Source organism: Pipistrellus hanaki (genome assembly GCF_964339955.1).
Source record: "Pipistrellus hanaki genome assembly, chromosome: 18".
NCBI classification, from domain to species: domain Eukaryota; kingdom Metazoa; phylum Chordata; class Mammalia; order Chiroptera; family Vespertilionidae; genus Pipistrellus; species Pipistrellus hanaki.
Window position 1 is genome coordinate 24,218,180 of NC_140520.1, and position 14,636 is coordinate 24,232,815.

General features: G+C 39.0%; 2 protein-coding genes across 7 annotated transcripts in view; one reads left to right on the forward strand and one right to left on the reverse strand.

The window, feature by feature from the left end:
* TPR (translocated promoter region, nuclear basket protein) overlaps nt 1-8,688 on the reverse strand; it is a 62,062-nt gene extending 53,374 nt beyond the window's left edge. For all 4 annotated transcript variants that reach the window (XM_084865222.1, XM_084865220.1, XM_084865221.1 and 1 more), the window contains exons 1-7: nt 8,539-8,688; nt 7,827-8,150; nt 6,311-6,415; nt 4,179-4,252; nt 1,971-2,067; nt 729-832; nt 238-402 (exon numbers count right to left, since the gene is read on the reverse strand). In XM_084865222.1, coding sequence (XP_084721348.1) covers nt 238-402; nt 729-832; nt 1,971-2,067; nt 4,179-4,252; nt 6,311-6,415; nt 7,827-8,150; nt 8,539-8,560 — 891 coding nt within the window. In that variant the 5' untranslated portion in view covers nt 8,561-8,688. The remainder of the gene's footprint in view (nt 1-237; nt 403-728; nt 833-1,970; nt 2,068-4,178; nt 4,253-6,310; nt 6,416-7,826; nt 8,151-8,538) is intronic.
* Nucleotides 8,689-8,762: 74 nt separating this feature from the next.
* The window catches only part of ODR4 (odr-4 GPCR localization factor homolog), a 28,796-nt gene continuing 22,922 nt past the window's right edge, over nt 8,763-14,636 (forward strand). For 2 of the 3 annotated variants that reach the window (XR_014793279.1, XM_084865227.1), the window contains exons 1-3: nt 8,763-8,906; nt 9,433-9,502; nt 11,994-12,114. Coding sequence is in view for 2 of the 3 variants with exons in the window: in XM_084865227.1 (XP_084721353.1) it covers nt 12,016-12,114 (99 nt within the window). In the remaining variant the exon portion in view is untranslated. The remainder of the gene's footprint in view (nt 8,907-9,432; nt 9,503-11,993; nt 12,115-14,636) is intronic. The other variant, XM_084865228.1, reaches the window with a different exon arrangement.

Below are 14,636 nucleotides of genomic sequence, written 5' to 3' on the forward strand. Positions count from 1 at the left end.
TGGAACACATTTGAATATAGCTCACAAAAATTTACCACCACTTTTAAAAAATTTCATAAATTCCAATTCAAAACAACTGGTTAATTTCCCAGGCAAAATGTTTACAAGTTATGTTCTCCACATGTGACCCTTAATCCTACAATACATTTACAAGTGTTCACCACTGAATAAATGTTTAAAAAATGGTCACACAAATGAAGTTGTAACCAACACAAAGATACAATTTTACTAACATACCTCCTCTTTTTTGTTTTCAAGATTACATTTAAGCTCTAGTATCTCGTTTCCTTTTTCTCTGCCAAGAGCCAGGAGTTCATCAGTTTTGGTTTTCAACTCCGTATTCAGCCATGTATTCTGATTATGCAACAATTCCTTTTCTTGCTCCAAGCGTTTTTCTCGATGCTAAAGAAATTTTTAAAAAAAATTTATAGTAAAACATAATATATATTTATAATTTTGTCTGCAGCCAAGAAACAGAAGCAGAATACCTTATAACAGAAATAAGTACCGTATCTGCAAGGATTCTCAACAGAAAACATAATCAGAAAAGAATAAGACATTAAAATATAACATAACCAAAACAGTTCAATTAAAACTATCTTAATTCCCTGACATTAAAAAACAAAACACAGCTTTAGTTACTTTATAGATATCTTGCCTTAATTTAATTTAGGTGAGTTTTAAGCAAAAATTATATTTTATATATTTAGGAATTATTCGTTACTTGCCTTAACAGAAACATCAGAAGCTTGAAGTTCATCCAATTTTAACTGAAGTTCACCCTTTGTTGCATTGCTTTCTTTAAGTTTTTCATTTAGGCGTTTAACATCCTCTAGAAAGGTCAGAAGACAATTTGAAAGTAATAACTAATTATTGCTTAGAGGAGTCAAACATCAAAAATGTCTATCTAGGCCTTAGTGGGTTTGGCTCAGTGGATGGAACATTGACCTGAGGACTGAAGGATCCCCTGTTCGATTCTGGTCTGATACATGCCTGTTGCAGGAGGCAGCCAATCAATGATTCTCTCATTATTGATGTTTCTCTCTCTCTCCCTTCCTCTCTGAAATCAATAAAAATATATTTTAAAAAATGCATATCTAAGAATATAAACATTTAATACTAAGTAGTTTTCAATTGTTCTATTATAATTTACTTCTGAGATACTTAATACAAATTTAATTTTAGTAAGCAGATGATGAAAAACCAAATTACTAAACCCAATCAGACATTTAAATTATACTGGTTGTTTTATTTAAATGCAATACTTTTAAGCTAAATATACAAAATTAACATTAATTTTTCTGACATATAACCAAAGTTCTATTAATATTTCACAAACAGCTACTTGCTAAGTTAAAAAAAAAAAGATACATATAAAGATCTCCTATACAAAACCAGAATACATACTTAATTCTTCTTTTAATAGAACTAAAACTTTTCAAATTGCTTACAAAAAGCAAACAAACTGAACTTGATACCTGTAAAATGCATGTCATATTTACCGAAATATACCAACTGTACTATATATTATAGCCTATGTTTATATATTTTATATTCCTGCCTCCTATCTACACTTCAGTGTATGTTTCTAAGTATGGGCTCCCCATTTAGCTTCCTATATTGAATACTCGTGGACAGCTTATACTAGAAAGGTGTATATGTAAAATAAATGATTTCAGCCTCTAGAAACATTTCAACTCAATATTACAAATAACATTCTATTGAGTATCTTTGCATGTAGATCTTGGTCTAAATTAAATTACTACTTGAGATGTTTTTCATTAGCATACATGTCTGGACACTTCTTTAAATCCTTGGTAATGATCTAAATAAAATAAGTGGGAGAAACAATAGAACTCTATTCTGAGCTATGATAAATAAACAATAGACATGTACAGGAGATTAATTCTTAGCACTGTTAGAAGAGAAAGGAAAAGAGTGGAGTTAGAGGCTAAAATACTTCTTCATACCTGTTAAATATTCAAGTTCTTGAGATAATCTCTCATTGGTTCTAATTAAGTCTCTTTTCTCAGCTTCTAATTCTTCCTTTGTCCTTGTAAACTGGCTCTGTCATACAAAGGAGTAAGCATAACACATACATAAATAAGTCAAACTGATCATCAATTTAGAACCTGAATATGAAATGGTCACTTTAGTTCATGTTAGCTGTGATTTAAAATGGCTTGGTTTTTTTCTAGCTCATTTAGCAGAAAGTTTAAAAATTACCTATGCTCTCAACATTTATGTTCATGCTTTAGATTTTTAAAAATTATTTTTTCTTGCCTCATGAAAAACATGTTGCTATCATTTGAAAGCATCCTACTTAAATATACTTTCATAGGGCATTTAATTTACTCATTTTTTTGCTGTCACCACATTTACACCTCAGTTTAAATTATCCTCTATATAATAAAACCCTAATATGCAAATCAACCAAACGGTGGAAGGACTGGTCACTATGACATGCACTGACCACCAGGGGGTGGACGCTCAATGCAAGAGCTGCACCCTGGTGGTCAGTGCACTCACACCGGGAGCACTGCTCAGAACCCAGGCTCCCTCTCCCGCCTCCAAAGCAGCACTAAGGAGCAGGAGCCCAGCTTCTGGCTAAGTGGTGCTCTGGCAAGCAAAGTGAAGGTGGTGGGAGCCTCTCCTGCCTCTGCTGCAGGCGGGTGGTAAGAAGCGAGGGGTCCCAGACTGCAAGAGTCACGAATGCGATAAGGATGTCTGACTGCCAGTTTAGGCTGGAACCTGAGTGGGAATGGGGGAGCAGGCCTAAACCAGCAGGCAGACATTCCCTGAGGGTCCTGGACTGCAAGAAGGCGCAGGCTGGACCAAGGCAGTGTTTTTCAACCGCTGTTCCGCGGCACGCTAGTGTGCCGCGAGATGTTGCCTGGTGTGCCGTAGGTGCAGACAAGACAAGAATTTTATAATTTTTCACTATTTTGTTTACTTAATATTTCATAATAAAGTAATTATAAAATACTTTCTTTGTGTTTATTTGATTCCTATTCAAGAGAATTACTTTATATATAGTCAATATAGGCACAGAGTTAAATTTTTTAACATTTTCTAATGGTGGTGTGCCTGGTGATTTTTTTCATGAAACAAGTGTGCCTTTGCCCAAAAAAGGTTGAAAAACACTGGACTAAGGGACTGCCCACCTCTCTCCCCAGTGCATGATTTTTGTGCACTGCGCCTCTAGTTTCCCAATAAGAGATCCCTAGAAATGAAGTTACTTAAAAATCTTAACATATTTAGTCATAGTCAAACTGCTTTTGTAGTAGGACAACAGCAATTTATATGCTTTTGAGTCATAAGTATCAATTCTCCAGCCACTCATGTCAAAGTACAGATTGCTCTTAAAACAAAAAATAAATTACTGCTAACATGGAAGGTGAAAGATAATTACGTTACTGTTTTATCTGCATTTTTCTGATAAGTGAAGTAGAGCAACATCTCACATTATCATTAGCCATTTATGCAGCTACTTCTGTTTTGCTTTTTTAAAACTCCCCTGCCCATTTTCCCTCTTGAATTTTTTTATACCTTTCAAACTCAAATCAAATACAAATTTGATAAAAAAAAAAAAAGCAACGGAGTCTAAAGTCTTTTATGGGTATGATCATTTTATTAAACAAATTGGTCAACAATCCTTGTAATCCTATCCAGTCTGTTTTTCATTCACTTTTCTAAGTAAATAATTTCTGATGTGTAATCACCCATATCCTCAGTAATTGAAATAATGCCTGGGCAATAATAAGCATTAAATAGATAATTTCTCAGAGAAAGGAAAGATGGAAGGCAAGTAGGTAAGTGTGTGAGTGACTAGATGGACTTATGAACGTCCATCTATACTACATCTAATTCTTTGGCACTTTACTTACAATAATTTTAAAAATCACAACTTAAGAGCGCTTCAGAGCTAAAAATCAAGTTTTTTTTAAATTTTTTTATGTCAAGTACCAATTTATATTCTAATGAGTAAAATGTCCAATCTATCAATAAAACATATAAAGATTCAATTAAGAAACTTATGTATATGCTTTTGCTAATAGCTTCTTCTAATAGAACATCTGTTTCATCTTCCCATTGACTAAATAACTAATCCATCAGAATAGAAAACTTCCTCAAGTATCATGTTTATAATTAGTTTTATTCATAGGAATAACATTTACCTGAATGGAAATGTTGCGATCTTGAGCAAATTCAAGTTCTTTGTTTTTCTCAGTTAGTGCCTTCAGTTGACTGTCTGGATAAAAGAAATTTTATGATCACACACAGGCTTAAAACTTGCAATGAACAGGTTTTACCCAACTGCCACTCATATACACTTTAAAATTAAGAAACTGAGTTTCAGAAAAACTGAGTTATACATTGCATTCCAAATCATAAATACATCCCAAATTTACTGTATTTCTAGACCAAATTTTAAAATATGCTATCCTGTCTCCAAAATTCCATGTGATCATTCCAGCCAACATTTATAGGTAAAAGCATATGTAATTACCAACTTCCTTATTTTTCAATGACATCTTGCAAGTCAAACATAAAAAAAGTGAATTAAATTTACAAATAAGAAAACTGAGCTAAAACATACCAAAATAGTTAATAACATTTAACTTCTTTATAGAAGAATGTATACAGAATAAATCACAATAGACACTGTGATTATAATTCGGCTTATTAATCACTGTAGAGAGACTTTAACATGGAAGAAAGGAAATTATACTTGATATTCAATTATCAATCCTAAAATATCCACATATAATGAATGGGCTCTCTCTCCTTAATAGTTTCTCTGCTAAACACATGAAGGTAATTAGGAAAGAGTTAACTTTAAGTTTTCTTCAATTAAAATGTTATGTGCTAGCAATTTAACGAGCAAATACTTTATTACTATTTCTAGTGTCAAGTTCTATTTAAACAATTGGCTTATTACAAGAAAAAAACCTTACAAAATTAGTCTAAATTTTCTATTTTGCTTTGAAGTTACTATTGCTTTACAAACTTACACATCCAGTAAATAAAAAAAATAAATGTAATTATACACCTCAAATGTTTATGTTTCTTTACCCCATCTTCCCTTCTCTCTCCCTTTTCCAGATCTAACACAAGCAGCTATAATCAGTCATTTTCCTGAAATTCTTTAGCATCACTATTGTATAGTCCTTATTATGCCAAAGCAAAACAATGTATAGACAATAAACTGGATCTATTTATTCAATATGTACATATGCCTTCATTACAAATTTATCCATACCATACCATCATATGTATGTCATGTTTTAAAAATGAGTTGTGCCAAAATTAGCTGAAAAAAGTATGACCCAAATAGCCAAAGGGCATGAACCTGGTTAAGAAAGAAGATGGATGTTTTAACCATTCTCCTTATCATTTACTTCCTAAGTTCTTAATCAAATTAAAATCCATCTGTATCTAGTAACAAATATTATGCCCCATACTCTACCAGGTCTTTTCTGACATTTGCTTTTTTCTATTGTAGACAAAGCAAATACACACCATTTTCCCAATAAATATCAAGACCTTTAATTAAAATCTTGTGTACTTTTTAGTAGCTAATTAAGGAAATTAGCTACTCTTCTTTCACCTGAACTAGGATTAAGTACAAAATATATTGAGATTAATAAATATTTATTACATAAAATTAAAACAAAAAGGTTTTAATTTTTCAACAACAAAATAATTAAGCACTCTCTTTACCTTTTCAGTTGCCTAATTGCTTTTATTCTTTTCAAAATGCTTTCTAATATCACATTTGATCTGTATAGTAAGTAGATGGGCATGTGGTTCTAGCCATTTTATAAGCAACAGTCAGGCACCATTATGAGTTACATATGGCAAAAGAACATTTTAATAGCACTCAGAATTAGAACCAAGGCCTCCTGACCATTAAACCCTATTTTCTTTTTATAGTCTTTACCACTGAATGAAAAATCAAAATATTACCATTAATGAAAACAGTATCTTCATATAAATTAGATGTTTCCAAAGTATACAAAAGTGTCAGAAGATCTCAATACTCCATGAATATGATAAAGATGTAATTAAGCCCTAGCTGGTTTGGCTCAGTGGATAGAGCATCAGCCTGCAGACTGAAGGGTCCTTGGTTGGATTCCTGTCAAGGACACATATCCAGGTTGCGCGCTCCATCTCCACTAAGGGGCGTGCAGAAGGCAGCCAGTCAATGATTGGCTCTCATCGTTGATGTTTCTCTTTCCCCCTCTCCCTTAGTCTCTGAAATCAATAAAAATATATTTAAAAAATATATATATAATTAAATACTTACTGAGCTTCTCCAGCTCAAGCCGCAAGCTTTGGCACTCTCGGGTTTCATTGACAAGTCTCTCCTGACTGTGGGACAGCCTCTTCTCTACCTCAAAGTACTGTTGTTCTACAGAAGAGCAGAGAAAAAAAATAAAGCACACATGTACCTCAATTTCGATAATGCCACTTATTTTTAATAAGCTTCATTTTAAAACTTAAGACATAGTATTGGAACTGCACTCCAAGTAAGAAAACTTGAGTAAAGGTCAATACCAGTAGCACTGAAAATGACTTCAAAGGACTTAAATGCTAAGTATCTGACAAAAGAAAACAAGGCCTGAGGGGGATTTTGCAAATTACTAGTCTATCACACAAGATTAAGAACTTCTTCAAGGCAGAAAACTTGTCTTCTATCTCAGTATTTTCCCCACAGGTCAGTAGATACCTTAGCATAAAAAGCAGCCAAATAAGCTTTATTAAATGGAGAAAAAAATCATTTCCATTAAAAACCATCTGCTTTCAAAGGCTAGTGTTAAAACAGCCAAAATATACCCCCAAAGTATACAATAACTACATTTAAGTAAAAACAAATGTGTTCTTATCACGGGAAGAAGGGCTTTAAGCCCTGTTCAGCACTGTTATCAGGCACATCAAAGACTGCTCAATATTTTTGTGTCAATGCAGTACACCAGATTCACCTTGGGGACGCGGGAAATTCATTTTCAATGTCAATTCTGCAACACTTTCTGAAGTAAAAACTTATTCACAACTTTCAACCAACGTAGCAAACAAAACCCAGTAACAATCCCCGAAGACAAAACTGGGTGAACCGAAGCAAACAGCAGGGAGTCAGTGTTTTACCAATGGCTAACCTCTCTCTTACCAAGAACGTTCAAGTCGCCATAGTCGGTAACTCTGCTCTTACTGGAGGGTCTACTGCAGGCATGACCAATAGGCCGTCACATTATTTCCTATTAAACTCCCGCTTTCAGAGGTTAAGTCCAGCATCGTAAACGTTCACTTCGCTGCCAACGCCATCCTATATGCACCTATGCATTTTTTTTTTTTTTTTTTTGCAAAGCATCTCGTTCCTCCTACGGGACCAGAGCCCCGCACGCACCCTCAAAACAAGCGCACGAGGCAGTCGATGAGACAGATAGCATGCAGGTGAGCACACAACCAGGCGGCAATCACCGTGGCGGCCCGTGCAACCGACATTCGGGGTGCTCTAGGCTCAGAGAGAGGCCGTAGGCTCTGCGGTGAGGGGTAAACAGACCCCCAGGCGGTCACCATTCCTCGTTCTGGGAGACTGCCCCAATGACAAAGAAAACGGACCCAACTGTGGAGTCAGATTTGCAAAAAGGCTCCTGCTTATCATTCAGTGAAAGGGGCCGGGAAGACAAGGCCAAGGGGGGGGCCCAAGAGAGCGAAGAAGCGATGCTACCAGGGAAGTCGCGGCCAGAGAGAAAGAGAAATAGAGAGCGAGCTCGTAGGCGGGAGCCGGGCCCCCACCTCAGGGCGGGAAGCGCGTCACTTACCGCTCTCCACCTTAAACTTCTCGTGCCGCCCCTTCAGGCCGTCGATCTCGGACTGCTGGTCGGCCAGGAACTTTTCCAGCTTGTTCTGCACGGACTTGGGCAGCTTGTTCAGTTCCGTGCGCTCCAGGACCTGCTGCAACACCGCCGCCATGTCCGCCAGGCCGGGGGCCGCCGCCGCGGCAGCGGCCGACGGACCGGACACGGCGAAGAAAGGCGAAGGCCAGGAGGAGGAGGAGGAGGACCCAGGAGCCGGGGCGGCCACCTCTGCGGCCTCGCTCGGGGGCTCGCGCGCGCCGGCCCGCCGGAGGTTCCCGCGGCGGGACCCTGGGGAACCAAACCCTGCGTTAGCGGCGGCGGCGGCACCACCACCAGCGCTGCGGCGCCCGCGTCCGGATGCGCGCGCAGCAACCGGCAGCGGTGCATCCTGGGAGCAGTGCAGAGGCCGCCTCCGACTCCGCACCTGCCCTCCGACTTCCCTTTTTCATCAGCGGTAAGCCCCGCGGGATTCTGGGAAATGTATTTCTTTTTCTCACAAATGCCTCGGGGAGCCCAGTTACGTAACATCCGGTCAGCTTCCTCCTTTCTTCCTGTTTCTCTTTCTCAGCCCCCCCCCCCCCCCCACCCCCGCTCTCCGTGGCCACTGTCCGCGAGGTGGCGCCACACGGTGCTTCTTATAACCCACGTCCCTCCCTGCAAAGCAGGGCCCGCTTACCGTCAAAGCTTCGCGAGGCCATGGCGAGTCCTCTTTGGCGGCTCCTAGACACTGAGCCGCTAGAGGGCACCGGCCGCGGCAGGCTCGGATAGCAGGCGCCTGGCTAACGCCCAGCTGTGCACGGTGCCCGGAAGGGGGCGGGGCGGCCCGCAGGCGCTTTGGCAGAGGAACTGCGGCGGCGGAGGCCGGGGGCCATTGCGTCATCAGTCTGCGCCGCCCCCTCCGGAGACCCGGGGTGGGGAGTGGGAAGTAAAGGGGTGGGGACGTCCGTCGCTTTCGGATGAATTATTGGGTCCCTGAGCCCTGAGCCGGGAATTGGTCCCTGGAGGCTGGTACCTGGACCCTCAGCTCCCCGCACGGGCCGGCAGGTGAGTGTGCTGCCACGCGTGCAGGTGACTCAGCCTTAGGCTGCAACGCGTGCAGACGAAGGCTGTGTGTGTGCGTGTGTGTGTGTGTGTGTGTGTGTGTGTGTGTGCGCGCGCGCGCACCTGGACAGGAGAACTTCCCTTTTTTAAGGAAGAAACAGACAGGCTGTAGGAAACGTGTGGACAGACACGATGGCACCACACACTTAAATCCAACTTGGACAGACTCACCTTATTGGAAAGAGCTACTTAGATGCCGTAAGTGTGTGTGTGTGTGTGAGTGTGTGTGTGTGTGTGTGTGAGAGAGTGAGTGTGTGTGAGTGTGTGTGTGTGTGTGTGTGTGTGTGTGAGTGAGAGTGAGAGTGTGTGAGTGAGTGAGAGTGAGTGTGTGTAAGTGTGAGTGTGTGTGTGTATGTGTGTGTGAGTGTGTGTATGAGTGTGTGTGTGTTGTGTGTGTGTGTGTGTGTGCTGGGGTGGGTCACAGGGAGCCAAACAGGAATGTAAGGAGCCCGCCCGGTTCATTTTTTAGGACGAAGATTTTATTCCAAAAAGGAAGTTCGGAGGCGTGTTGGAGTGTCACCTCTGTTTTGTGTGCCAAGGTAACATTGCAGAAAAGGGGACCTTCCATTTATATATATTTTTTAAATGGAAAAACTGCCATCACAAACATTTTTAAGCAAATTTCTTATAAACCACTTCTCACTCCACCGCCTGAAGAGAACTGCTTGTTTCCAGATGTAACTCTGGCCTCTAAGCTGAATCTAAAGATGACGTCATGTGTGATCGCTCTCCTAAAATAACTTAAGTTCTTTTATTGAACAGAAAGCATTGCCCATGTCCTTCCCCCTGCACTTCCCACAGTAGTAGGCCTCTTTCGAATGTCAGTAAGGAGTTCAGGGTTGATTTTTTAAAATCTCTGAAATATTTTATGTAATCACTTTAAACTTGCAGGACTGTGCAGTACTGTACTATGCCCTAGGTACACAATATTATCATATTGTTATCGCGCATTTGGAAAGGGCAGTTATTCTGAATTTTAGACAGGTTTTTCAGACCTCTGGGATCCTGCTAGGGTTTATTTTGTAGACTAGGTCATCAGAGTGCAGGGCGGTAGAGTTGTCTCAAGTCACAGTGTTTGGACAACTTGGAAAGCTCTTGCTGATGCACAGTTTTTCAGGAAAAATTGAACTGTAAGCAAAGGTCACCTTTTTAGTCTTGTCCTTTGTAAAGTATCGTTGGCTACATTTCAAAATTTGAAAGGAGCACTAAACAACAAAAAAAATCTAACGTTCAACCAGATTTCACAACCCAACACATTTTCCTCTTCCTGTTGCATTCAGTTTCTTATACATTGACATGGCCAGTAGGTGTCACCTTGGAAGAAATAAGGTGAGACAGGTACATACCATAACTTTGGAGTCACTGTCACTACTCTTTCTTGCAAGCATTAGGAATTATTAGGCCAGAAGGAAAGGAGTGGAATAGCATGATGAAGTAGAGGAAAGTTTAAAACACAGAAATGCATACTTTAAGGCACTATCAAAGTCGAATGCCCTTACTTTTATGGAGGTATTCATGATTTAGACAGGCAGTTCTAGACTTACTCTAAACAAAAATTGTGTGCAAACTGTTTAGATTAAGAAAAGAGGTAGGAAGACGTTGAATGCATTTCGAGACAAAACTGAACAGGCTCTTTGAAAAACAGCAGCAGCAGCAACAACCACAGCATCCAGCAGGCCATGTCAAGCTGGAGCCAGTCCTCTGGGCTTTCGTTCTGGAGAATGCAGATCATTGTGACAGTTTACCGGTGTCAGATACGCCACCCCTGCACATCTCTGGTTGCTTCCACTTTGTTGTGCTGACTCAGAGTGAAATTTTTTATAAAACTCAAAAGACGTCTTATCTCTATTCAAAATGCTGCCAACTGTGTACCTAGTCTTTTATATGTTTTATAATATTTTGGAATATCACCTCTTTACATTTTTGTCCCCCACACCCAATGTGAACTCTTTGAGATCATCGTTCATTATTGCCTACTCTTTCAGTTGGCATCTTTGTTTTTTAGCCACAGAAAATCAAATCAAAGGAACACAGGCCAGTAAGAGGAATATACTGGTTCTCATCCACCGTCGGGAGTTACTCCTAGTAAGGGTTTAGAAGAGAAACTGAGTTTGATTCCTCTTTCCAAGCATGGTTTTTAAGGGCATGGGTTCTAGAACCAGACTGAGTTCACATTGTACCTTTGCCATGTACCAGCTTTGTCACTTGGGCAAGTTACATTACCTTTCTTTTGTTTTAGTAGAAGCTATGCAAATGTTATTGCATTGCTATTTACCTCAGTAGCTCTTGTTCTATGAGTTACTCAAGAGCAGACATCAAACATTACCTTCATAGCATCTCACCTGGCACAACTTCTAGTATGTAGTAGTTCTTCACAGTATGCTTAGGTTCTCTACCTCCCCGTGAGCAAATCAAATATTATCATCCCGGCCATGTGGCTCAGTGGGAATGTCCTCTGTACACCAAAAACTTTGCCAGTTTGGTTCCTAGTCAGGGTACATACCTATGTTTCAGGTTCGATCCCTGGTTGGGGCACTCATGGGAGACAACCAGTCAATGTTTCTCTCTCTCTCTCTCTCTCTCTCTTTAAATCAAAGACATCCTCAGGTGAGGATTGAAAAAAAAACTATCTTTTCTGTTTGAAAATGCATACTGAGGCTTAGCAATAGATTATTAAGTTTAACACAACTAAGGAGTAGTACATTTGAAATAAAAATACAGGTGTGTTGACTACTAATTTAGTGTCCTTTCCCTTATCGGAAATGTGGTATTGAGTTTCATCTCTCATATCAACTCTGGTTGGTCAGTCTCACATCATCTCTGGTTGCAGCACTGTTTTGAGAATTTTGAAACTACATTTGAACTTTGCAAGTAAGAATACCCTATTTAATAAGCAATCACTGCAAGGTGTAGGGTAACATTGAGGTAATACCACTTCTCTCACTCTACTTCTCCCCGATGAGGAAAATGTTACAAGTTATATTTCTCTCCCCCCCAAAAAAAATATTGTATTTTTTTCTTGTAATTTAGGAGATTGAATTAATTCTCAATAATGGGAAGAACCTACATTGTAGAAGAGACTATTGGCCAGTATCTCTCAAACCTCAGTCTCCAAGGAAAGTCTTTGGTCTCAGGTCTTTTAATAGGACAGGTATGTATCTTTTACTGTGTATTTAATTGACAGGACAAATTACCTGTTTATTTAAAGTTGAACCATGCTGTTTAACAATAAACTCAAGGTTCGGTGATGGAGGGATGGAATGTAGAAGTAAATTTAAAATGGATTTTTCAGGAAAAAATGGGGTGCAGCAGTATGACAGACTTGTGCTCAAGTCAGAACACTTTCCTGTTTGACAATGCAAAAATAATTTATAATGTGGAAACTTCAAAATTAGAATTTTTACTGATTATTATTTTACATTGTGTGTGTGTGTGTGTGTGTGTGTGTGTGTGTTTCCAAAGTGTTTTGTACTTCCTTCTAATCTTTATTAATTCCTGATGGTTCAGTATTTTTATAGAAGTAGCTTTTGACAGGTTTACTCCCATTTTAATTTGTCTTATCTTAGTCTTAGAGCAACAGTCATCCTATATTTTGTTACATAGTATAGTACTTACCATATTGATTTTTACTAAAATGTTAATTTAATGGAGAGGGAGTGGGAAGAGGTGGGAGAAATTTGAAAATTACACACGTTCTATTTCCCCCATAAAGTTAAGCCTTAAAAGTCAACACAAAATGGAATAGAGATTTGGACAGTTACTTTAAAAAGCATAAGCACCAACTGACTTGTTACAATTGAAGGAAGGCTGTGCTAATAAGCAAGGAGGACTCGTCAGCAATACAAAGCAGCAACAGCAACTATGGGAGTAACATAGACAAACACTGTATCCAGCTAAACTCTGTTTAGGGGAAAGTGCACTGTGGCCCAAGGGCTCGAGTTTGAGGCCTGTTAGCAAATGAAGCTCTGTTGTGACACAGCTCTAGTTCCGGATATTTTATCACGATGCCTTAGAGTATTCACATTGCATAACTAACTCTCCTTGTTATCCCATATTCCCATGACCCCCCCTGGTCACACCTTCACGGTCACAAACCTGATTCTGAACTTGTAAGACAGAGGGCAGACCCTGCACTGTTCACCCAGGTAGTCCCATCCTATGAGGCCTCTCATTGGACGGCCAGCCTGCCTCTCTTGGCAACAACCTGAACTTCCTTTTTATTCTGGAAACACAGTATCTAATATAGGGTTCCTTTGCCAGGGACTTTTTTTTTTTTAACTTTATATGTTTATTTTTTTGTGCTAAATGGTAAATCTTTTATGATGCTGGTGTTTATGATTTTTCCCCCCTCCATAGCTTTTTTCCCTCTTATCCCCCCATTAACAATCCCCCCCAATCCCCTCATTCATGCCCTTCCCCCCCCCCCCCCCCCCCGTTGTCTGTGTCCATTGGTTAGGCTTATATGCATGCTGCTAGGAACTTTTTACTTAAGGTTCTTTACTTCCCATTATTATTGTTATTTTTAAATATAAGGGAAGGAGAGTTTTAGAGAAAGATGGGTTCAGTGAAATAAAAGTCTAGTGAGAAATACTCTCTTCCAAACTTGCCTCAGTGCACACAGATGGCTTCTCACAAATGCGTCTCCCAAGTTGGGATGTTCCTTCTGGTGTTGCTTCATGCTGCCTTTTAATTGCGTCCACCCTTCCACATGTTCTTTCTTCCTCTTTATTCCAGGGTTCATCATTTTTCTCTCCTTCCCGTCAAGCTTATCTGTTTCCTACTTCCAGGGTCATTTTCTTTTCAAAGACATAGCTTTCATGAGAAGGAATAGCTTTCTTAATCAGCACCTACCGGTACTTTTTCCTGTGTACATTTGAATGTAACTCTCTGGAAAAAACTTTTATAGAAATAAATTCTCTTTCTTTTCTAGTTCAAGATGACACTAAAGATGGGAATTTCAGGTCATGTCTGAGGATGACCACATACTAACTTGTATTATCAGCCTTATTTTTATTCTTTCTTTATAGGAACCTTCCACTGTAATAATACGAGGCTGTTAGATGTTCCTAAATTTATATTTGGGTTTCCCACCTTCGATTACCATTTAATTGCTATTAGAACTGGGGAACATAAATCTGATACCATTTCACTTATGTGTTCCCTTGTTTTTCTGTGGACACACATATGCAAGTTTCCCACTATTGTCATTTTTTTGTGGTTTTTTTTTTTTGTTTGTTTTTAGTTTCTGTTGATACACAGTATTTGTCATTTCAATGAAAGTAAGATGCATAAGGTTATTTGTTGCTTTATTTCATTGAACCATCAATATGTTCAAATTATATAGGAAATAAATATAATAACTAGAAAATTAACCGAGCATAATTGTTTTCTTTTTATTTAAATGTAGTTCATTTACTCATCCAGTCAGTCATTTTTAGTGAACACTATGTGATTCATATTTGGATGTCCAAATAAATAAGAGGCTGATATTAAATATATTAAAAGATGACACATGGGGAAAGTGTTGTAAGCATATTTATGAAAATTGATCTCTGTATAGATTCCATTATAATATAGACATTAACAATTTAAGCTGTTATAAATATTACTATTTTTGAATGCCATAAGAGCTTTACATTCTTCAGTCAGATATCACTCTAGTAAGTTTTTCTA